The sequence below is a fragment of the Camponotus floridanus genome, unplaced genomic scaffold (genome assembly GCF_003227725.1).
Source record: "Camponotus floridanus strain SB8 unplaced genomic scaffold, Cflo_v7.5 scaffold191, whole genome shotgun sequence".
NCBI classification, from domain to species: Eukaryota; Metazoa; Arthropoda; class Insecta; order Hymenoptera; family Formicidae; genus Camponotus; species Camponotus floridanus.
Window position 1 is genome coordinate 40,950 of NW_020229316.1, and position 23,635 is coordinate 64,584.

The window sequence follows — 23,635 nt, forward strand, 5'->3', positions numbered from 1 at the left end:
CTTTTTCGTTGAATAATAGAACTCATAATGTGAGAGCGTATGCGTTGCCGTCATTAGCTATTCCGTGTATAGTAGGGCTAGATTTTTTAAGTTTATTTAGTATGACGGTCAATTTTTCGCGACAAGAATGGTACTTCGAAAATGAACCAGCCAAGGTGTATCGCTTTGAGAATCAGCCGAGATCCCGTTTTTCATTTGAATGTTATTGAGAATACTGCCACTCGTAATTTAAGTAGCTCTTTCGTGTCGATAGGTGAGAGAGTAGCGGAAACGAAATTAGAGGTTGATAGGCCGAAAAATGGGCTGTGTCGCGAAAGCGACGCGTAATCGCAAGACAAGGAAAGTTCGGCTGTCGAAGTCTGATCCGCTTATTTGTTGTGGTTTAAATGAGTTATCGTCGCGTGAAGATCAGATATTGGCGAAATTTTTAAGGAAACATATCATAGGCGATCCGGATAAACCGGGAGCGACGAATTTAACGGAACATAGAATCGATGTAGCCGGACATCGACCAATTAAACAGCGATATTATCCAGTTTCACCAAAAATCCAAGAAGCTATCTACGCGGAGGTAGATAAAATGTTAGCGGCAAAAATTATTGAACCGTCGAAAAGCGAATGGTCTAGTCCGATCGTCATGCTCAAAAAGCCGAATGGTAGCTATCGATTTTGTCTGGATTTCCGTAAATTAAATAGCGTCTCGAAAAAGGATGCGTATCCGCTACCGTACATGAATGCCATCCTTGATAAGTTGCGATCGGCCAATTATATTTCGACGATCGATTTGAGCCAGGCTTATTTCCAGATTCCGCTGGAAAGAAATAGTCGCGAATTAACGGCATTCACGGTACCGGGGAAAGGGTTATTTCATTTCACCCGCATGCCGTACGGGCTCACCGGTGCCCCCGCGACATTTCAGCGATTGCTCGATCGACTCATAGGTCCCCAGATGGAACCTCACGCTTTCGCTTATTTAGACGACATCGTGGTCGTAACGCGCACTTTTGACGAACATTTGATTTGGCTAAAGCGTGTTTTAGATCGGATTAGACAGGCAGGTCTAACGATAAACCCGGAAAAGAGCAAATTCTGTAGGTCTCAAGTTAAGTATCTCGGGTTTCTGATTCAACAGGAGGGGCTTAAGGTAGACCCTGATAAAACCGCGCCGATCGTTGAATATCCGCCGCCGAAAAATATAAAACAGTTAAGACGATTTATTGGAATGGCGTCATGGTATCGCCGATTTATACCACAATGTGCGACTCAGTTAGAACCGCTAACCCGTCTCCTTAGAAAGAATTTCTCTTGGGAGTGGGGGGATGAACAAAAAAATGCATTCGGGACAATTAAATCCTGCATTACGTCCCCGCCTACGCTGTCGTGTCCGAATTTCGGACTGCCGTTCACCTTGCAGACGGATGCGAGCTCGGTTGGTTTAGGAGCGGTCTTAATGCAAGAATCGGAAGGCGTAGAACATGTCATCGCGTTCGCGAGTAGGGCGCTGTCGGAGGCCGAGAGGAAATACTCCACGACAGAACAGGAGTGTTTGGCTGTCGTGTGGTCCATAAAAAAGTTCAGGCCGTACCTCGAAGGATACAGTTTTAAAGTTATCACGGACCATAGTAGCTTGAGATGGCTCCACAACTTAAAGAATCCGACTGGCCGTTTAGCGCGATGGGCATTGGAACTCTTAGAGTACGATTATAAGATCGAACATCGGAAGGGAGCGTTGCACCATGTTCCCGACGCGTTGTCGCGCATGTACGAGGATACTGCTGAATTATGCGCTGTAGCGATTACCGGAGACGCTTGGTACGATGCACGCGTTCGAAACGTGGAAAACGAGCCACGTAATAATCCGGGCTGGAGGATTAATAACGACCAGCTTTATTACCGAAAACCGAACGCAGTCGTTTCATAAGTTGTCGACGATCTCGAGCAGTGGAAGTTAGTCCTGCCGAGAGAAGCGCGCGCGAACGTCATTAGAGAGGCTCACGATACTCCACAAGCCGGTCATCTCGGAGTGGAGAAAACTTATCAACGGGTAGCGACGCGTTATTTCTGGCCGCGAATGTTTAAAGAAATTGCCGGTTACGTACGACATTGCGATGTTTGCCAACGGACTAAGGTGGAACAGAATTTGCCGATGGGTTTGATGGGGCGTAGGGCCTGTCGAAACTCCGTGGACGGTGGTCGCCACGGATATTATGGGGCCGTTTCCGCCGAGTAAGAGCGGGAACGCATATATCTTGGTCGTGCAAGACCTGTTTACTAAGTGGATTGAGTGTTGCCCCCTGCGAAAAGCGACCGGCAAAAAGATCCGCGAGCTCTTGACGGAATTGATCGTGAATCGGTGGGGCGCGCCGCGAGTGCTTCTGACGGATAACGGCACGGAATTCATTAACCGCGAACTGCAGGCTTTTGCGGAGGAGCACGGCATAACTCATACGACCGTGCCTCCGTACCATCCTCAGGCAAACCCTGTGGAACGCGTCAATAGAGTGATTAAGACTATGATAACGGCCTTTCTTGAAAGCGATCACCGCGAGTGGGACCTACACTTGACTGAGTTCAGATTCGCGTACAATACGGCGTATCATACTTCGCTACAGGCAACCCCTGCGTTTTTAAATTTTGGTAGGGAACCACAGCCGATAAATACCGTGCGTGGAAGGCACGAGCAGGCTGTCGAGGTCGCAGAGACGAATCCCGCGAATTGGAAGGAACGCATGGAGAGGATAAAAGCTTTACGCGAATGGATAATCGAAAATTTAGAAGCTGCGCATGAAAAGCAGTCGCGATACTATAATCTGCGAAGGAGAGATCAACGTTTTGCGATTGGCGAGCGAGTTCTGAAGCGGCAACATATCTTGTCGTCGGCCGCTCAGAACATATCGGCTAAATTAGCGACAAAATTCCACGGTCCGTTTACTATCGCGAAAATATTATCGCCCGTGGTTTATGAGTTACGTGATGACGCGGGTAGATCGTTAGGTAAGGTGCATATAAAAGATTTAAAATTGTATAATGTACCACCTCCTACCCTTCCCTTAGGGAATTAACGAAAAGAGAGAAAGAGAAGCGACGATGTCTCGCAGGTTCCTGGAGCAATACAGGGACATATTCGAGGCTGTCGACGAGGCGCGTCCAGGTTTCTGGACGGCGCTAGCCGAGGAGGCCCGAAGAATAATGGAGAGCCGCACCACTACCAGAGGCGCGATAGTGCGCGATCCCGGTCCGTTTCCCGGCCCAGCTTGAAATCGGGATACAGGCTGTCGTGGCGACGAGGGACGCTGGGTCCCAAGTGGCTGTCGGGAGCCGAAGTGAGGTGGCGGTGCAAGTGTCACCCCGACACCCCGAACCGGACTCTACGTCCCCGGAGGTGCGGGAGATCTTCCCCGCCGGCCGGGAGAACCTAAGTCCAACCGCCGGGCCCTCCACCTCATTCCCAGTTCCGCGTCGGCGTCGAGGCTGCTGGAACTGCGGTTCCAGGAGGCACGTAGCCAGTGCGTGCCCCACGGAAGAGAAGAGGCTCTTCTGTTTTCGCTGCGGGACTCCGGGGGTCACAATAAAGGCGTGCCCCCGTTGCCGTGAGGGATGGAGGGCACAGGGCTCCTATAAAGAAGGGAAGGGCCATGACCGGCCCCGCTCCTCGGGAAGTCGCCAGGCGCGAAAGAATGGCCGCCCGAGCCCCTATTGATAAGGCTGTCGCCGCGTTGCCTGCGGGCCACCTCCAGGGCTATCGACCCCCCTGTTTAACAGGCGAGGGGCATGTAAAGTAGGCTCCTTAATAAACTTATTCTCTCAATTTGTATTCGGCGTTATCTTCGTATTTTTCTTTCTTTCTTCCGGTTCACCTAACTCCCCCTAAGGTTAGCGTAGACGACGGGGCAGTCGCCCCGTAACTCTCGCGCGACGTAAAACGCGGTAGAACGGGCCCAGAACCCTAACGAGAGACAATATCGCGACGTAAGCTCGAGAGAGGCCGGGTTAAACGGCTCCCTAGTAATTATTGAAACCACTTCCGTATCTAAAGTTAATTTTTTTTTTGTTTGATTGTTTTGTCTGTTCTTTATCGTGCTTCCTCGACTCCGGGGATTTCGGCCGCCCGAACGGGGGTGAGCGGACAGTGCGGTCCACATTAGCGGCCGCCGTGGGTAGTCGAAGCCGATGGGCTCTCTCTTGGCATGGGGGGATGTGACGTGGCCGTCCCGTCACGTCTATCCGCCCCGGCAATTTTGACGGGGCGCGAGTCGAGTGGCCGCGCCAAAGGTCAAGAGAGAGAGAGAGAGAGAGCTACTGTACTCCCCGGAGAGACGAGCGAATTAGTGTAATTGTGTATCCGATTAATTGTTTTTTTTGTATTTTTTTTTAATTGCGTCGAGTCTGAGGCACCTCACCACCGAACACCGAAGACCAGGGGAGAGCAGCACCACGTCTCCTCACGACAGCTAAGAACGACAGCCGAGGGACCTTCATAAGAGCGGAGGATCCTGTCCCGGAAAGCCCGGCATCGTGAATCCGGACAGGGGAGAGCGGCATGGCCTCCCCTCGACAGCCGGGAATGACAGCCGCTGCGACAGCCATCCTCCTGGAGAGGATACGTCCGGGAAGGACCTCATCCGGGCCATAAAAGGGCCCGCGACAGCGTTCAAGTTTGGCGCTATTTCGCGCGGGGCGCGATAATGCTTCGCATGGCGCGCGAGGCGCCAGGACCTCGCGCGTGTCGGCCGTTAATTGGCCGGGGGTCCGCGCATCTCCCTGCGCGGCCAACGACCCCGCTATCGACCCTGGATCGCGAGATCCAGGGATCACTCTGTCGCGGCCGCTCGACTGAACCAGTCAAGAAGATTGTTCTGTGTGCTCTTGAGACGAGACAGACCGTGAAGGACGAGACCGAGGATCATCCCCGCAGCCGGGAGAAGCCTTCGTCGGTGAGGTTGCCCACGTAATTTTGGTACTCCGCGAGCGTGATTGTATCCGCTCGCCGGCCGTTCTATCGCCGTCGCCATTACGGCATTTATCGCGACCGCTCGAGCCTTCTGCCGAGTCGGTCGAATTTTGTGGATTTCGGGCGACCGGAGATAAGCGACCGAGGAAGCGCGGACACGGGCGACGGAAGTGCGTATCGTAGGGTAATCTTCGTCTCTCTCCGGGTGTCAGGGTGCGTAATACGCGTAGCATTCGACCGTTGGATATCGACCGCGTGCGTCGTAAATCGCGAGAAATGCGTAGTTCGCACGGGCTGTCGTTTGGTTGTCGAAGCCGCGTCTCGCACCTCTGAAAAATGTCTCAGAGCGAGCCTGTGGAACGTAGTTGGTCGTGAGTAATGAGTCTTCGTGTAATCTAATTGTCGTTCGTGAATATTGCGCGAAACTGCGTATTATTGTCGCGTCCATTGTGTGCGTGTGAGTTGGTCGTCTCGAAAAAAAAACGTAATTCCCCGAAATTGTCGCGGTGTGCGAGTATCGCACGATTCTAAGTAGCGAGATCTGAGGTCAGGAAATTCCTGGCAAATATTGCGGCTATCGAAAGAGGCGCGGTGCAGGACTGTCGCCCGGCCTTCCTTATTACCTTGAGACGAGAAGATAATTAATTCTCACGCTGTCGAAGGTATCGGGGGTGTGACACGACATTGTCGCATCGCCCCGATTGCCAGAAATAGTTAAGTTGCGAGCGTCGCAGAAAAAGGCGGAAAAATCTCCGACCGCCGCCGGCTATCGAACTTCGCCGGTATCGTCCGCCAGTCGTATGCGAGATCTCTCCTCGCGAAACTAGTATCTTTTCGCTTATTGCGTAACTAATCGGCCGTCTTATTTCTGGGTTGTCGACTTCGAGTACGCTCGGAGGAAATTGCGAGATACGCAGCTAATTAGTAAGATCTCCGCGAGGCTGTCGAAGCTGCGACTGATAGGCAGGCACTATCGCTCTCTCTCTCTCGCGTACGACCGTTATCGAGAATTCGAATTATCAAAGTTCCGTATAGAAATTATTGTTCTCAGGAGCTTCGACTTCAGGAAGCTTCCGTAATAGACGCTCTTTGTTAGACCGACTTAGAATATCGCGCGTTTTTCTAGCGTTTCGAGATTTATTGTCCGTTCATGGCTAGTGCATTATTTCTGTTTCCATTTTGTATCGATTTTTACTTCTTTTTGTTAAACACTCCTCTTATTATTTTCTCTCTAAATAAATCTGTTATTTATTTTTATTAAATCTCGCGTTCTTTATTTGGCTGGCGATCGTCCGTAATTTCTGTGTCCGTCTTTGTCTGTCAATTTAGTAAGCTCGCTCAATCAATTAACTTTTTCTTTCAAACCCCGCCCTTCTACCGTTAGGCGAGCTAGCCAGCCCGTGGCGAAGCGGGCTGTCGTATTCTTTCGCGCTTTTCGAAGAATTTGTGAAAACTGGTACGTGAGAGACCGTACCTGGCGCCCAGTTCTGAGGTAACGAGACGGCCTTCGCTCCGCCGCGGCTCGCGCGCGGACACCCTCCATCCCTGTCCCGCCGATCGCGAGTACACCAAAACCCTTGTGTTTTTGACGGCGCTTCCGCTCCCCCGCGAGAATAAAAATTAGAATTGAAAAAGCGTCGCAATGTATATATATATATATATATATATATATATATATATATATATATAATTATCATTATACATGTAGGGAATATTTCTGCGTAACTATATTTGTGTCTATGCAGGCGAATGTAATAAATGTCTATGTAACTATAATTATGGTTGCGCAGTCAAATATGTGAATTTCTACACACATACGCACAAACGTGTGTGTGTGTGTGTGTGTATGTGTATATCTATTTAAGTTTTCGAATTTTTAACTTTTTTTTCTCTTTAAACCTAGTAATGGCTAAATTTCACTTTAAATTTCATTTTGTTTAGAACACTCTAATACAATGACAGAATTGCAGCATGTTTTATTTTAATTAAATCTGAACTTCTAAAATTTTCTTTGATTCTCCATATGTGAAACAAAATTTTATTTTATAATAAATAATAATGCAATAATAATGAAAATAGTAAATATGTAATGTATATAATAGTATATATGTAATGATAAAATCTTAATTAAATCAATAATTTTGACGTATAATATATAGTAATATACTGGATGGCAATTAATAAATGATTTAGTAGTACAAAAGTGTAGTTGGCCTAGAAATGCTAAAAATGCATATATATTTTTTGCAGAAAAGCTATATAAATAAATTTTACAAAAAGATGTGAAATCCTTCGAAAGAAAACCTTACAAAGGTAAAAAAAATACGCCAAGTACATAAAAAATATTCCACCTTGTATGCAACAAAACGTTTAATAAAAAAATACCCTTATAATAAATAATTTATAAAAATTTTCCCTCAAAATATATATATAATTTTTTAATATATATATATATATATATATATATATATATATATTAAATATGATGTAGTTTTATGTATATTATAAAATCTATTTTTTAATTTTTTTTAAGACATCTTGTATAAAAATAAATATATATATTGGGTTGGGGAAAAAGTTTCTTCGTATTTTATTGTAAAAATGAAACAAATTTTATTCATATTTGAAATGAAGCTTATGAAATTAAATATGTGCCGTTTTGTTCGACCACCTTTTGCCATCTTTGAGGTAAAACCATAATCCCGTCACTGTAGAACTTATGTGATTTCTGGGCGAAAAACTGTGACAAGTGATTTTCACAGGCCTCTCTTGAAGCCAACTTCGTACCATTAAGAGAGTTCTGTAGAGATCGAAATAAATGGTAGTCTGATGGTGCAAGGTCAGGACTATAAGGTGGGTGCATCAAAACTTTCCAACCAAGTTCTCTTAATTTTTGACGAGTCGCTATAGATACATGAGGTCTCGCGTTGTCGTGATGAAAGACGACGCCTTTCCTATTGATCAATTCTGGTCGCGTTTTCTCAATTGCCTGGCGTAATCTTTCCAGTTGTTGACAGTAAAGGTTAGAATCAATTGTTTGACCGGACGGCAGCAGCTCGTAGTGAACGATTCCTTTGTAATCCCACCACACACTCAGCATCACTTTTCTTGGCGTCAATTTTGGCTTTGCCACAGTTTGCGGAACTTCATTTTGCTTTGTCCACGATCTTTTTCGTACATTATTGTCATACGTGATCCATTTTTCATCGTCTATTATGAGCCGTTTCAAAAATGGTTCGATGTCGTTTCGTTTTAACAATGATTCGCAGATAGAAAATCGATCCATTAAATTTTTGACTGTTAAATCATGTGGCACCCAAACATCGAGCTTTTTTTTGTATCCAGCTTTCTGCAAATGGTTTAAAACTGTTTTGTGGTCGATGTTCAGTTGCTTACCGATTTCGTGACTGCTAATATGCCGGTCTTGTTCAATTATTTCCATAATTTCATCGACTTTTTCAGTGATCGGTCGACCAGAGCGAGGTGCATCTTTGACGTTAAAATTTCCAGATTGAAAACGCTTGAACCAGCTTTGTGCAACACGTATTGATACAGCATCATGTCCATAAACATCACAAATTTTTTTAGCTGCCTGAGTTGCATTCTTCCCTTTTTTAAAATAAAATTTTAAAATGTATCGAATTTCTTCTTTCTCTTCACTCATTTTCAAGATGCAATAACTTTTAACTGAATAGATAAATATCAAATATCTTTTTGCTACTTTTTCTTTATGATATGTCACCTTTCAAACGCACACAAAGTATTGACAGATCCGATTAATATTATCAAGGTTATGCGATTCTAATTCCGTCTGCCGGAAAATACGAAGAAACTTTTTCCCCAACCCAATATTAAAAAGAAAATCAATCAATAGGTTAACAAGAGTCAATAAAAACTTATAACGGCTACTCTTAGCAAATAATACAAGTAAAAGTGTAGCTCTTTGCAATTGTTGAAACAATTTTGTGCCTAACAATTTGATTCTTTCATGATAGGTTAGATTACTTTTCTTTAATTTTATCGTAACTTAATCTTTTTTTCAAAAATTTGCCGATATTATTAAAGTTTTATTAATGTTTGTACTTCAGAAAAGGTAAAAATATTGTTTCTTTACAGTTATTAAATATTAGTCGTAGAAATTATATAAAATCTTTTATCTATAACCTTATCAAATTTTTTTTCGATTATTGTTATATTTTTAACACAAATTCTGAAGGTGATAGTATAAATCGATAATGCCTTGATAAAAATATGTGTATATAATTATATATTATTGGATATATAAGTATGTACAATGAAAATTAATATAAATTTTAGCATCTAGCGATTTTCTAAATTAATTTTATAAAATGAAATCATTAATATAAACGTTACATTATATATGAATAAATATTATTACAAATATCTAGAAAAATAAAGAAATTTTAGAAATTAAAGAAAAATGACATAAAGGTCTGTTCAAGTGTCATCATATATATGTATATATTAATGTAACAGATATATAGTAAGCAGCAAACTTTATTAATTTTAAAAATTGTTATTTTTAGAAGTAATAATTTTATATATATATATATACATAGAGAGAGAGAGAGAGAGAGAAAGAGAGAGAGAGAGAATAATACAATCAAGTTTTAATATACCGTTTTGATTAAACTTAATATATTATACTATATAACACTTCCATTTATAAATAAAATTTCGAAACTTTATACATCCTTTCTTTTAACACACTTTTTTTATGTTGTATATTTATATTTTATTTTATCTTATTATATAGATAGAATGAGTATGTATTATTATTATCATTCATTTATAAATTACTAGCCGCAATAGCATTCAATTGTTTCTTACTCAAACGAAAAATATCTCTTACCTGCGTGAAATTTAAATCCGGATACATAGAAATATTTTCTTTCTGAAGGCTGTTTGAAGTCTTATAAATTTTCGGCATAAACGTAATAGTTGCTCTTGTATGTACTAAACCTTTCAATAAAATACATAAAATTGTTCCAAATATAATTTGCATTTTTGTCAATGTTTGCACTCAATCAATTTTCGTTAAATTTTTAATTAGTTGTTTTTCTCACTCTACTAATTCCAATGCTAATCGAATTGATATTAATTCATATATATACACATTATTCGTACGATTGTGTTATTACGTATGCTTTTTAAAATCCACTATTCGTACACAATTACACGTTTTTTGTGATATTCATATGATGCAATTTGAATCAAGCGACAAGTAACGCGCTAGTGGTTTTTGGCTAGTAGCGAGCACAATGATAACTGACTTCGAATGATCAATCTGATCATGTGTTGCCATGACGTCTTATTAACTGCATTCCGTTTGTAATTTATTTTTCTCTACGATACTCGGTGTTATTTTAAAAAGAATTAAAATCTTTAAAAACTGTTTGACAAAAAAGTTATATATGTATAAAACAAAAATAGTTCTATACATAAATAAAAATAATTATATGTATATATAACTGTTTAATGAATTTTATTAAACTTTTTATATTAATTTATTTCTGAGTATTTATTTCCGAATATCTTCTCTTTGGCATAGAAGAGAGGCGTTTATTATATGAAAGATATTCTGATTATAATGAAAGTAATAATGGATTTAAAAAAAATGATTTATACGTTTTCTACGACATTTATTTAATGTAGTTTGAATACGTAACGCGGTAGTGATTTCACACTAGTATAAACTAATACAAATTTACAATAGCATATAAATAACTAAAATAAATAATAATAAAATAAATAATAAAATAAATAAAATAATTGTACGAATTATTATTATCGTTCTTTAGATTAAATAACTTTATAATAACGTATACAATATAATTTTACTTAATATTAATTTAACATAATATACTTAATATAATATAATATAATATAAAAACTTATAATATTAATTAGTTTATTATTTTAATTATACTATTGTAATTTTATATACAGCAATCTTTATACATCAGTGTGCATTAATGCATCCAATTCAATCAAATTCTCTCTTTCTCCAGCTATAAATTATCAATTATTTTATTTCCAAAAAAATGTTATAAACACTTAATTACGCGAAATATAACTGAAAATAATTCTGTGATGCTCTGGTTCCCTTTTGTGACATATATTCAGTCCATTCATATATTAAATGATATACAACATTTTTATTTTCAGAAATATCTTTATTTTATTAAAGAAACATTCTGCATAGAATAATTTAAACAAGTATTTATATAATGATCTCTTTTTAAATTTATACATAATAATAGACGTGTTTTCAAATATTTTATAAATTTATAAAAATTTATTCCCTCCACAACAATGATATGTACGTACAAAAAATTATATGTATAGTTTGAAATAGGAAAAAGCTTCTAAACATAATATAAAAAAAACTTGAAAAGAAAATTACAATTGTGTGTTAATATTTATGAATTTACAAAATAGTAAGTGTTTAATAAATATTGTAAAAAACAAATTCCAATATTAATACATGCATATCCATCTACAATTTTTTCTTCATTAACTAAGTTATTTATATCAGTTGGATAATACATATAACAATAATATTTATTGGATTCAATATATCTCTTCTATGTCACTTCTTAGAACTATAATATTTTCGAGACAACATTTGCAGTTTCACTTCATTCCCGCTGCATTAATAAAGTCAAATGGACAGTTAACCTTTAATTACGCATTATCAATAGATAATGAAAACGTTTTATAACATGGCTGTCGTCAATAAATAACTTTAAGATATGCTATGATGCCTCAAGTAGCAAACATTCGTTTTATATACGTTTCTTAAACATATCTAATATTTTTTAATCGTAAAACATTAATAAGAAACGTTTCTATAAAAACGTTTTTAAAATAATTAAGGAAACATACATATTTGTCACGTTTCTAATATAGATAAAATAAAATCTAATTTTTATTAATTTGAAATTATACAGGGTGGGGAAAAAGTATGGAAGCAAACAATTATTTCCGAAACTATTCATTTTTCGACAAAATGTCTTAGACATAATTTTTATGGTATGAAAAGATGTATTATGTGGCATAAACGGCATGACCTTGAAATGACTCTTACGAGCTGCATACAAATAACGTAAAAAATTTCAAATGGAACTCGTCAGTTTTTGTTACAGATTCTTGTAGCTGATGTCGAAACGTTTACAAAACACTGCAAATGAGCCCCATTCCCTTAAAAACACTCCCAGTTACGAAACAATTGTGATACAAACAATTTGTATGCACATTGACATTGCTTACTGATTTCGCATCATGACGTTCAGTTGCGTCCACTAATAACATGTAATTGTACCTGTTGTCATATGATACACTATCTATGAGTATTCATAGAATTTTTTGGAAGATGAATAGTTTCGGAAATAATTGTTTGCTTCCATACTTTTTCCCCACCTTGTATATACATATATACATACATATACATATACATATATATATATATATATATATATATATACATACATATATACATACATACATACATATACAGGGTGACCCATTTTAACTTAGGCAGCCAAATAACTCGAAAAATAAGCACACTACGAAAAAATGATTAGAATCAAAATTTCGTCATTTCGAGGGGGACGTAATGACGTTAAAATCAGCCCCCCCACTCCTCCCCCTGAGCGGTGAGGAGGGGCAAGTTTGAAATCTTAAATGGGAACCCCTATTTTTCATTTTAATGAAGTTTTTAATTTAATGAAGTTTTCTGTCTACTATATTAATATATACATGTCCGCTACATTAATATATACATACGAAGACACTTCAATAGATTTTTATGTTATTTTTCTTCAATATCTAAAATTTCTTTATATTTCTAGATATTTATGATATTTATAATAGTTATTGATATATAGTAAGATTTAAGTAGATTTTATTTTAAGAAATTAATTTAAAAAGTTAGCATCACTTCTTTGTGTTAAGAGTAATTATATAACGGAACAGAGCTAAAGATCGAGATAGAAAATCTGTATAATTAAAAAATCGTTCATCAAACATTCTTCAAATTGTATCTATTCACGTTAATATTTCGACAATATATTCAATAACAATTGCTAGAATTTATATCAATTTTCATTGTACATATATCCATTCACATACAATTATATGCACATATTCTTATCAATTTGTACTATCGGTTTATAATATCATTTTCAGGATTTGATTGTTAAAAGTATAAATATACGACACTCGAGAAAAAACTTGACAAGAATATGAATAAAAGAATATATATAATTTCTATAATTTCTGACTAATATTTAATAACTGTAAAGAAACAATATTTTTAACCTTTTTATGCTTGAAGTACAAACATTAAAACTTTAGTAATATCGGCAAATTTTTGAAAAAAAATTTAAATTACGGTAAAATTGAAAAAAATTAACTAACCTATCATGAGAAAGAATCAAATCGTTAGACAAAATTGTTTTAGTAATTGCAAAGAACTATACTTTCGCTTCTATTACTTGCTGAAAGCTGTCATGAATCATCATTGACTTTTGTTAATCTATATTGATTGATTTTCTTTTTGATATGATGAGTTATGTTTGATATACAAGATATTTAAAAAAAAAATAAAAAATAGAGTTTACAATATGAATAAAACTACATCGCATTGAATATATATCATTTAGAAATGGTTTATATCAAATCGGTATTATTAAGAAAACAAAAAACAAATGGTAATTTTTCTTTTAATTTTATAATTTATATAATTTATCATTAAAAGCATCAGAAACAATCGCTTCAACGATATTCATTTTATAATTCTTTTCGTATGTTACACTTCATGAAGGATATTTCAATGTCCGAGAAAAATAATCATCATATACTAAATTTCAAATCTGATCGGAGTCATTCTGATAGTACTGTGAGAAATGAGCGAGAAGTTGATGAAGTTACACTTGCAAATATTTCTATCATCCCAGAATCTATCGGTAAGTTACAAAAAAATGCATCAAACATTAATAACATATCTACGAAAAAGTGTAAATATAATTTAAATTTAAGAGAGAGTGGAAATTAAATCTAAAAATATCTTTCAGCTGTGAAAAAAATATAAATTCTATTTTGTCGAAAAAGGAAATAAAAAGGCATAATACAAACATAACATTCTACATAAAAATTGTCATGATTTAAGGCAAAGTCAATTTTATTTATTTGCTAATTGGTTTTAAAGCAATCGCAAATATTATACTTTTGATTTCTTAAGTTACAGGAATTTTTCGAAAAGTATTCAAAGTTATTTATTCGTTTTTGCCACGAATTAACGATTACTTTTCCAAATCTTAAATGAAAAAAATTATTATATTATTTTTTTAAGGTCAATATTGTGTTAATTTCCATATTTTGTAGTTTGCTTTTTTATTTATTTTTTCTCTTTTCTTTACCCTGGTAGAAATTTTGATAGAGCGTTTGTATGTCACTGGCCAGCGTGCCACACTGCCACTTAAGGAGCTGGCATAACACGCTGGTAAGAGCCATCCACAAAATCGTCACGTTTTGCCCGCTGGCGCCAAGTTGAATTGAATTTTGTGTTGTACTAACATAACATTAACATAGTCCTAGTAAAATATTGTCATAGAGCAGATGCGGAATTATAGTATAGCATAATATTGCTTTACGAAAAAATACTACTGAACTATTTGACTATTGATAAAAAACTTCCCACACCAAGTCGCCTAAAAATATTACTAAAACTGGAAAACAAATTCTGAAATCCAACAAAGAAAAAAATTTGGAATTCTACAAAAAATCCACATTATTAAATATTTTTTTTTAAATTCAGTTTGTCAGAAATTAAACTAAATTAAATTGATAAAATAATGTTAAGAAGTAAACGTGGTTTACTCGCACACAATCAGAGAGCCATGGCTCTCTGATCGTGTACGTGAGAGCAGCGTCCTTTCTTTGGCGATACTACTCAAGTAGTTAGTACTAGGCGGGTTCTAACTCAGGTCCTCTCAGAGGAGGTGAGGTGCGAGGAGATCTCAGCGGAGCGGGGTATGACGTCACGCGGGGATTGCGGGGTGGGGGATGCACGTGTTGGATGTTTTATGACATGCATAAACAAGAAAAAAGGGCGATATTCTTTTGAAGATGATTTTGGGCCTAACCAAAAAAAAATCATTTTTTATCATCTTATTTTATTTTATTTTATTTTTTATTTTATTTTTTATTTTACTTTTTGAGGAAAAATTTTAACAGTGCCAATGTTCGACTGCTTTGTCTCCCCCCGCTCCCCCCGTTTACATATCAGCGCCGATGTTCGGCTGCTTTGTACTCTCGAGGTACACCCCTAATATAGATAATTCCAGGTTTTTTTTCCCGTTCGACGTATAAACAATAGAGATTAAGCGGACAAGCTTTCAGAGATTATCGGGGACAAAAAATTTGTTTGCAAATGCGATATTGTAAAAAAACCTTTTATACCCTTATATATATTTTTAATAACTTTATTTCATAAACTTATATTTTTGAGATATTTCGGTCCAGCCTTTGTCCCCCGTTTACATATCAGCCCCCGATGTTCGATTGCTTTATATCCTTGTCGCGTGAGAGAGAGAACGATACTTATAATAATAAGACTTATAATTAATGCGAGAGCGCACGAAGGATTGGAGCGTAAGGGAAAGACATGTAAATAATTGCATTTTTTTTGTTATAATTAAAAATATATAATATAATTTATTCAAATGTGTGAGTTTAATAAAAAAGTATACAATATAAAGAATTGATAAAGAAATTAAATTTTTGTACATAAATTTTCGTACGTAAATTTTCAAACATAAATTGTTCGCGAAAAAATTTTTTTAAGACATGTACAAGGCATTTATACATATATATATTTTACTTTCTTCTCCTCCTCCTTATATATATTTCGTCCAATTCTTTCTCATCTTTTGAATGTGGGAAGGTACAACGCAGAAAGAGCATGAACATCCAAATAAAAATATCCAATATGATGGTCGCAGGGGACTGCTCCTGAAACAAAAGAAAATATATACATTTCATTAGTTTAAATTATTTAATAATTTATTTTAAGATACTCTTGATATAATAAATTAAAAGATACTTACAATGTTATCCATGACTCATCTATTTTAATGTTTGCAAACAGGGCACATGTCGCATGGCATTACTTGATGTAAAGATTTCCTGCACTCTCTGCATGACATAGCCTCTATATTGCAATAAGTTGTGGTTCTATGTTCTCGAACAGATTTAGCCTCTACCAATAAAAACGCTCGTTGGATAAAGCATTCGATGCAATATTTCGAATTTTCTCCATTTTCTTCATAATACCACGATATGCAACATATTTTTAGCGTTTCATTCAAAGTCAATATTTCAGGTAGTTCTAGATGTCGTTGTTTTTTTGCCACAATTCATCACCATCCTCACTATCATCACTATTATAGTCACTATCCGTCAACGGTTCTATTACATCAAGTAACATTTCATTATCAGGCTCATCCTCGTCTGATAATTCGTGATCACCAATATTCATCTCTCTCTCCTCTCTCTCTATCTCCATCCTCTCAGCCACAATCAGATCCATATCGTAATCATCATCATCGATAATAATTACTTCAGCCATTGCACAAGATTACACAGAAGAGCAACGAAAGAAAATCACAGAAGAGCAACGAAAGAAAAAATGATACTCTAGTGTAGCTCCTTTTCCTTTTATATATTTTTTAACATAAAACAATATACAGCTGTATTCCTTGGAAGAGGATTGCATCTTAGGGCACAACCTTTTTTCTTTTCTTTTCTTTTTCTTTTTTCTATCGATGTTCATGCTCTTTCTGCGTTGTACCTTCCCACATTCAAAAGATGAGAAAGGATTGGATGAAATATATATAAGGAGAAGGAGGAGGATTGAAACATGTCAAATCATAGTACGGAGGCGCGGGGGATGTTTGGGGATGTGTTGGATGTTTTATGACTAGCATAAACAAAAAAGAGCGGTATTTGAAGAGGATTGGATGTTAGGGCCGGCCCAAAATTATTTTCCATATTTTTTCTTGAAAGAATTGCAACGTATCAGCGCCGATGTTTGGCTGCTTTGTGCTCTTACCACGCGTGTGAAAGAGAACGAATTTTTTCTGAGATGTAAATAAAAAATGATTATTACGATACACCATACTTATTTATTTTACGCAAAGATAAAAAGATTTAGACGAAATACAGGGATGATTGAAGCGCATCAAGTCACTGTGATTTGAGCGCATCGACACGCCGGTTGTAGAAGAGTATAGTGGTGTCCTGTTAGAAAGATATTTGCGCGATTTCACGTTCAAGCGAACGGTATTATTTATCGTGTGCAAAAAGTGCAAATGCTCCGTAGAAAAGTGTGACGTAGTGTAAAAAAGATAAGAAGAAAATGGAAAACATCGAGCGGACTGAACGCGATCTGATGGAGCGATCTCACCAAATTACCACCTTGGGCGAGTATTTTGCATGGCTGCAGCGTTGCGAAGAAATAATCAAAGAGCTCGAAGAACGCAGTCGTGTCAAGCGTCCGCGACTCTTGATCGGATGTAGACAATCCCTGGTAGCCAAAATCGCGCGACTCGAAAGTGCAAAAATTCGATTACAGAGGCGATTTATTCCCAGTGGTGGCGATTACAGCGATGACAATAACGCGGAAAGATTCGTTTGGCGAGAGATCGATACCGCGTTTGATAGCCGAATTTTGACCGGTGCTGTAATTAATACAAACCATATCGAACCTCGTCAATTTCTCGAGGATGCCGAAGACATTGTGATAGAACATGTGCAGGACGCTCTAAGAAAACACAACACTGTAAAAGTGAACACTGTGTTTAATGGTGAATTTGTGGCCGGAGATAAACGCGCCAATAAAAGTGTGAATACGAGAAACTGTGAACTCTTTCGCACATCGGATTTACGCGAGTGGTACGAACGGCGCGTTATCGAGTCCATCCTAGCATCTCTGGAAGAGTTTCAGGAACGCGACAGCGGGTGGGCTTTGTCGCGAATACAGAATTTAAATGTAAATATAAACAAGTATAATCCTTTGTGTGCGGGATGTCACATCAAGTTACCGCGAGAGATTGCAACGAAGAGAGCGGTGATAAACGTGCAATCGAAAGACAATGCGTGTTTCGCGTGGGCAGTGGTCGCCGCCCTATACCCCGCCGAAAGGAACGCGGAACGGGAATCATCGTACCCGCATTACGCGACAGTGCTGAATCTCCGGGACATTGAGTTTCCAGCGACTGTGAATCAGATTAAGAAATTTGAACATGCAAATAACATTTCAATCAACGTGTACGGCATCGAAGACAAGAACGTTGTCCCGATACGTCTTTCGGATCAGAAGCGGGACAAGCATGTTAACTTGCTGTATATTGAAGATGACAACAGCGTGGGACACTTTGCTTGGATAAAAAATTTATCCAGGCTTGTGAGCTCACAATTGAGCAAACACAAGAATCACAAATATATCTGCGACCGGTAAGTTTATTTTATATTATTTGAATAATTATAATTTATATAATTACAATATGGATTGTTTAAATCTTAATTAAAATTTTTCTTTCTTTTACAGATGCTTGCATTATTTTGGTTCGGACGCCAAGTTGCAGTCGCATACGGTCGACTGCGGGGAGATGAACGACTGCGCTATCCGATTGCCGAGCGACAAAGACAAGTGGCTCGAGTTCCACAACTACAACAGGAAAGAGCGGCTTTCATTTGTGGTCTATGCTGACTTAGAATGCGTTTTGACCAAGATGGAGGAAGAGAAAGAAAAGAACGCATACCAGCATCATCGGGTATTTAGTATAGCGTATTATATGCATTGTTCGTACGACGAATCTTTATCGGCGTATCATTCGCGTCGTAGCGCCGATTGTATAGCATGGTTCGTCGAAGATCTTAAAAATTTAGCGATTCGCGTTAAAAATATTTTAACGACTAATGTCTCTATGGTAAATTTAACATCGGAAGAGTGGGAAAAATTTCACAGCGCAACGTATTGTCATATATGCGAAAAACCGTTTACGCAAGAAGACGATACACGCGTACGCGATCATTGCCATCTGACCGATCGGTATAGAGGTCCAGCACACTCAAATTGCAATCTAAATTACAAAGAATCATTATATATTCCGATAGTATTTCATTATTTATCAGGTTACGATGCACATTTTATTATCGAAGATATTGCTACGGCGTTCGAAGGGAAAATCGAATTACTTCCGATAACCAAGGAAAAATATATTTCGTTTACAAAAACTGTTAAAGTCGCACAGGACAATTGGAAAAATTATATAAAATTAAGTTTTATCGATTCGTATAAATTTCTTACGGCAAGTCTCGACAAATTGGTATCTTATCTAGAGAAAGATAAACTCAAAATTTTACATTCACAATTTCAAAATTTATCTGCAGAACATTTCAATTTGTTAACGCGAAAAGGTGTATTTCCGTACGAATACATCGATTCCGTCGACAGATTGCAAGATACGTGCTTACCACCGCGCGAATCATTTTACAGTTCTTTGACCGGCGAAACTGTATCCGAGAGCGATTACGCGCACGCCGAGAACGTCTGGTCACGATTCTCCATTCGAACGCTAGGCGAATATAGCGATTTGTATCTGAAAATCGACGTCTTGTTATTAGCCGATATTTTCGAAAACTTTCGAGATAAATGTATCGAAAGTTACGAACTCGACTCCGCTTATTACTATACTCTCTCCGGATACACATGGGACGCCATGTTGAAGCATACGAAAATCACGTTCGAGCTGCTTACAGACATCGACATGGTTATGTTCATCGAACGCGGTATACGCGGTGGTCTGAGCCAATGTTCCAACAGATACGCGCGCGCTAATAACAAGTACATGAAAGAATCGTACGATCCAACGAAACCATCGTCATACTTGATGTATTTTGACGTTAATAATTTATACGGATGGGCAATGTGTCAACCGTTGCCCTATGCCGATTTTCGATGGGTCGACGACGTGTCGAATTTTGACGCGTCATCTATCGCGCTAGATTCCCCTACAGGCTATATCCTTGAAGTTGATCTCGAATACCCGCGACATCTTCACGATACGCACATTGACCTACCGTTTTGTCCGACGCGCGACAAGCCGCCCGGTAAGCGGGAATTCAAACTACTTGCAACGTTATATGATAAGAAGCGTTACGTGATACACTACCGTAACCTACAGCAGTGTACGCGTCACGGCCTTCGTGTAACAAAAATACATCGCGTATTACAATTTACGCAATCTCCATGGCTTCGCAGTTATATCGAATTAAATACACATTTTAGAACACTCGCGTAAAACGATTTCGAGAAAAATTTATATAAATTAATGAATAATGCTGTGTTTGGCAAAACGATGGAAAATGTGCGGAATCGTGTCGATGTAAAATTATTAACAAAATGGGACGGTCGATACGGTGCGGAAGCGATGATCGCGAAACCGAATTTCCATAGCAGAAGCGTTTTTTCGGAAAATCTGATCGCGGTAGAATTGCGCAAACTCGAGGTGAAATTCTACAAACCGATTTATGTGGGTATGTGCATACTCGACATATCCAAGATATGTTTGTATGAATTTCATCACGAGTACATGTCTCCTCAGTATCGCGATAAATGTAAGATTATGTATACCGACACAGATAGTTTGATATATCACATTGAGTGCGTTGATGTGTATGAGAACATGAAGCGCGATATCGCCAGATTTGACACGAGCGATTATGCGGTGGACAATGCGTACGGTATACCGCTTGAAAATAAAAAAGTACCGGGCCTGATGAAGGACGAAAATAACGGTGCCATAATGACCGAATTCGTCGGACTCAGAGCAAAGATGTACGCATTACGAGTCGATGGGAAAAAGGATACAAAAAAAGTTAAAGGCGTCAAGAGCAACATTGTCGCGAGAACGATAACGTTTGACGATTACACGCGGTGTTTGAAAGAAGAAATTGAAATGACGCGCCAGCAGTCGTGTATACGATCTAAACTGCATCAAGTATACACGATCCGCGAGACGAAAATTGCTTTGAGTCCGTACGACGATAAACGGTATATCGTACCCGAAACCACAGATACATTACCGTGAGGACATTATAGGATACCATTGTAATGTGTAATGTAAAATATATAAAATGTAAAATGTGTGCGATAAATTATCTATTAAAAGAATTATTAATAAAAATTTTTATATTGCATATATTTTTATGTAATGTAATGTATATTTCATACATCTTATTATTTTATTAAAAAAAAATACATGTACTATCAAAAGGAATATTAATAAGGATTTTTTGTATTTTTTATATTTCATATATTTTTATGTGTATCTCATACATCTTATTATAACTTATTAAAAATACATGTACTATAGAAAGGAATATTGATAAGGATTTTTTATGTATATTTTTATGTATATTTTTATTTTTTTCAAATATTATAATGTTACACATATATATTTTTTCCAGAAAATTAAAAAATAAACACTGTATGATTAATTAAATCACATTGTCTTTATGTATCCAAGAATTGTGTGAATTGTCAAATCCCAGCCATTTCACGTAAACCTCATCACCCCTCCTGCGCAGTACTTTCTCCACGAGATACACGTCCGGATAATTCGCGCGATGCAACTCGTGTTCGTAGAACGCTCCAGCGATAGATTTTTTGCGATAATCCTCAAGTAGATAGCTTACGGGATTAGTATGCTGCATTTTTATAATTTTAAACACCTCGGTTGTCCAATTTGGCGTGTAACCTTTCTCGAAAACTGTCTTGTACTTGCTAACGTGTACCGAGTCACCTACTTTGAATTTCGCCGCACCCGCGATATTTACATGGTTGTACACAGTAGCCAAGAGTCTTTCAGCGATCGCGGGGGTAACGTCGACGGGCCGCATACCGATCGTTCGATGCTTGCGCGCAATAATTCGCTTGTAACTCAACAATGCGCTTGTAATTCGATACGAGTTCCGGCAACACGTTGATCCACTTGTAAGATCTGTTTAGCGTAAACATCTTCCACATGTCGTTTTTCAGCGTGCGATTGAATCGCTCAACGATCGATGCCTTTAATGTCGAATATGTAGAATAATGATTGATGTCGTGTTTTCGCATGAGCCGTTGCACGTCGACGTTATAAAATTCCTTCCCCATATCGGTCTGTATATTTTTCGAACACCTCTTGCTATCTCGAATTATCTTGGCGATAGCGTCAGCTGTCTCGCTTCCACCTTTACTCTTGAGTGGTACGGCCCACGCGTACTTGCTCAACGCATCGATGACAGTGAGTATGTAGTTGTAACCTCTGTTGAAACGAGAGTACGGACGCATCTCGACGATGTCGGCTTGCCACAGGTCATCGTATCCCCGCACTATGACGTGTCTTCGGGGGAAATTTTTTCTCGCCGGTGCGTGCAGTTCATTCAATTGCCGTTTCTCTAAACTATGTTGTTTCTTCGCTTCCTCGATTATTCCCAATCGTCGATTCATCGTTGTTTTGATTCGTCGATCAAATAAACGATACGTATCACCATGCGTTTTATTATTCGTTGTTACTCTTTAGCCGTTCACTGCCGTTCGACAGCCGTTCAATAGCCGTTACTGACCCGTTCGTAGCCGTTCAATAGCCGTTCGACAGCCGTTCAATAGCCGTTGCTGACCCGTTCGAGGTCGTTCAATAGCCGTTCAATAGCCGTTCGTATCCGTTCACTGTCGTTCGATAGCCGTTCGTAGCCGTTCACTGTCGTTCAATAGCCGTTCGATAGCCGTTCAATAGCCGTTGCTGACCCGTTCGAGGTCGTTTCCTCTTCGATCGCTGTCACTCATTGTAGTTCGATAATCCTTCGTAGCCGCTCGATAAGCCTTTATAGATGTTTAATAATTGTACAATAGCTGCTCCTAAACTGTTCGCTACAGCTCATTATAGGTTGATAGCCGTTTCTGAATTAGTGTTAATCGCACGTCGAAGTTCGTTTATCGCAATCTGCAAAGCTCGCATATCCTTCTCGAACGCAATCAGCTTCTCGTCTGATTCTTTCTGTTGATTCTTCAACGTTTTAACATATTGTTCCACATACAGTTTGTTGGCTGCATCGATATCAGCCTCAGGTTGCGCTACACGACGAATCTTGCGCGATCTCGCGTCATAGTCCGTAGCGACGCGACACAGAGCGTTTCGACGCAAGTAACTTGTCATCAATTTACTCCAATGATCGCTTGTGCAGATTTCTTCATTTCTCCGTTCGAATAATCCAAATTTGTTGGTAGGCATTTTTTTTCGATGTGAGTAACGTCGATCGACTGATTAGTTTTGTCGAGACACCGTTTAATTTATAATAAGGCCAGCTTCGCGAAGTTCCTCTATGATCGACAGGATCTCGTTGTCGTGAGCGTCGTGACCAGCTCGACGGGAAGCGTCGAGCAATCGTAGGCGATCCACTAGCTCGTTGGGATCGTCCCAATGCAGTAATCGATCTTATTGTCGGTTTAGATCGCGCGAGGCGTGAATATTCCCGTTCCCGTTTTTTTCTTTTTCAATTCGATCGACATCAACGGTGCGATTATTTGTTTATACTTGTATCCCTTGTTGCTCT

General features: G+C 38.3%; 2 protein-coding genes across 2 annotated transcripts; one reads left to right on the plus strand and one right to left on the minus strand.

Moving 5' to 3' along the window:
• The first annotated feature begins 2,207 nt into the window (after positions 1-2,207).
• LOC112637671 (protein NYNRIN-like) lies at positions 2,208-3,258 on the plus strand. Its single transcript, XM_025407881.1, has 2 exons — positions 2,208-2,999; positions 3,055-3,258. Exons 1-2 carry the CDS (start codon positions 2,208-2,210, stop codon positions 3,256-3,258), a joined length of 996 nt encoding a protein of 331 aa, XP_025263666.1.
• Positions 3,259-7,586: 4,328 nt separating this feature from the next.
• On the minus strand, positions 7,587-8,393 carry LOC112637672 (histone-lysine N-methyltransferase SETMAR-like). Its single transcript, XM_025407882.1, has one exon. The coding sequence runs from the start codon at positions 8,391-8,393 to the stop codon at positions 7,587-7,589; it is 807 nt and encodes a 268-aa protein (XP_025263667.1).
• Positions 8,394-23,635: the final 15,242 nt, after the last annotated feature.

What these genes read in the sequence shown, in the direction of transcription:
- LOC112637672 (XM_025407882.1), bottom strand. Translation starts at nt 8,393, where the DNA reads ATGGAAATAATTGAACAAGACCGGCATATTAGCAGTCACGAAATCGGT.
- LOC112637671 (XM_025407881.1), top strand. Translation starts at nt 2,208, where the DNA reads ATGGGGCCGTTTCCGCCGAGTAAGAGCGGGAACGCATATATCTTGGTC. An exon ending in CGGGTAGATCGTTAGGTAAG is followed by an intron (nt 3,000 to 3,054) that starts GTGCATATAAAA and finishes CCCTTCCCTTAG; the next exon opens with GGAATTAACGAAAAGAGAGA.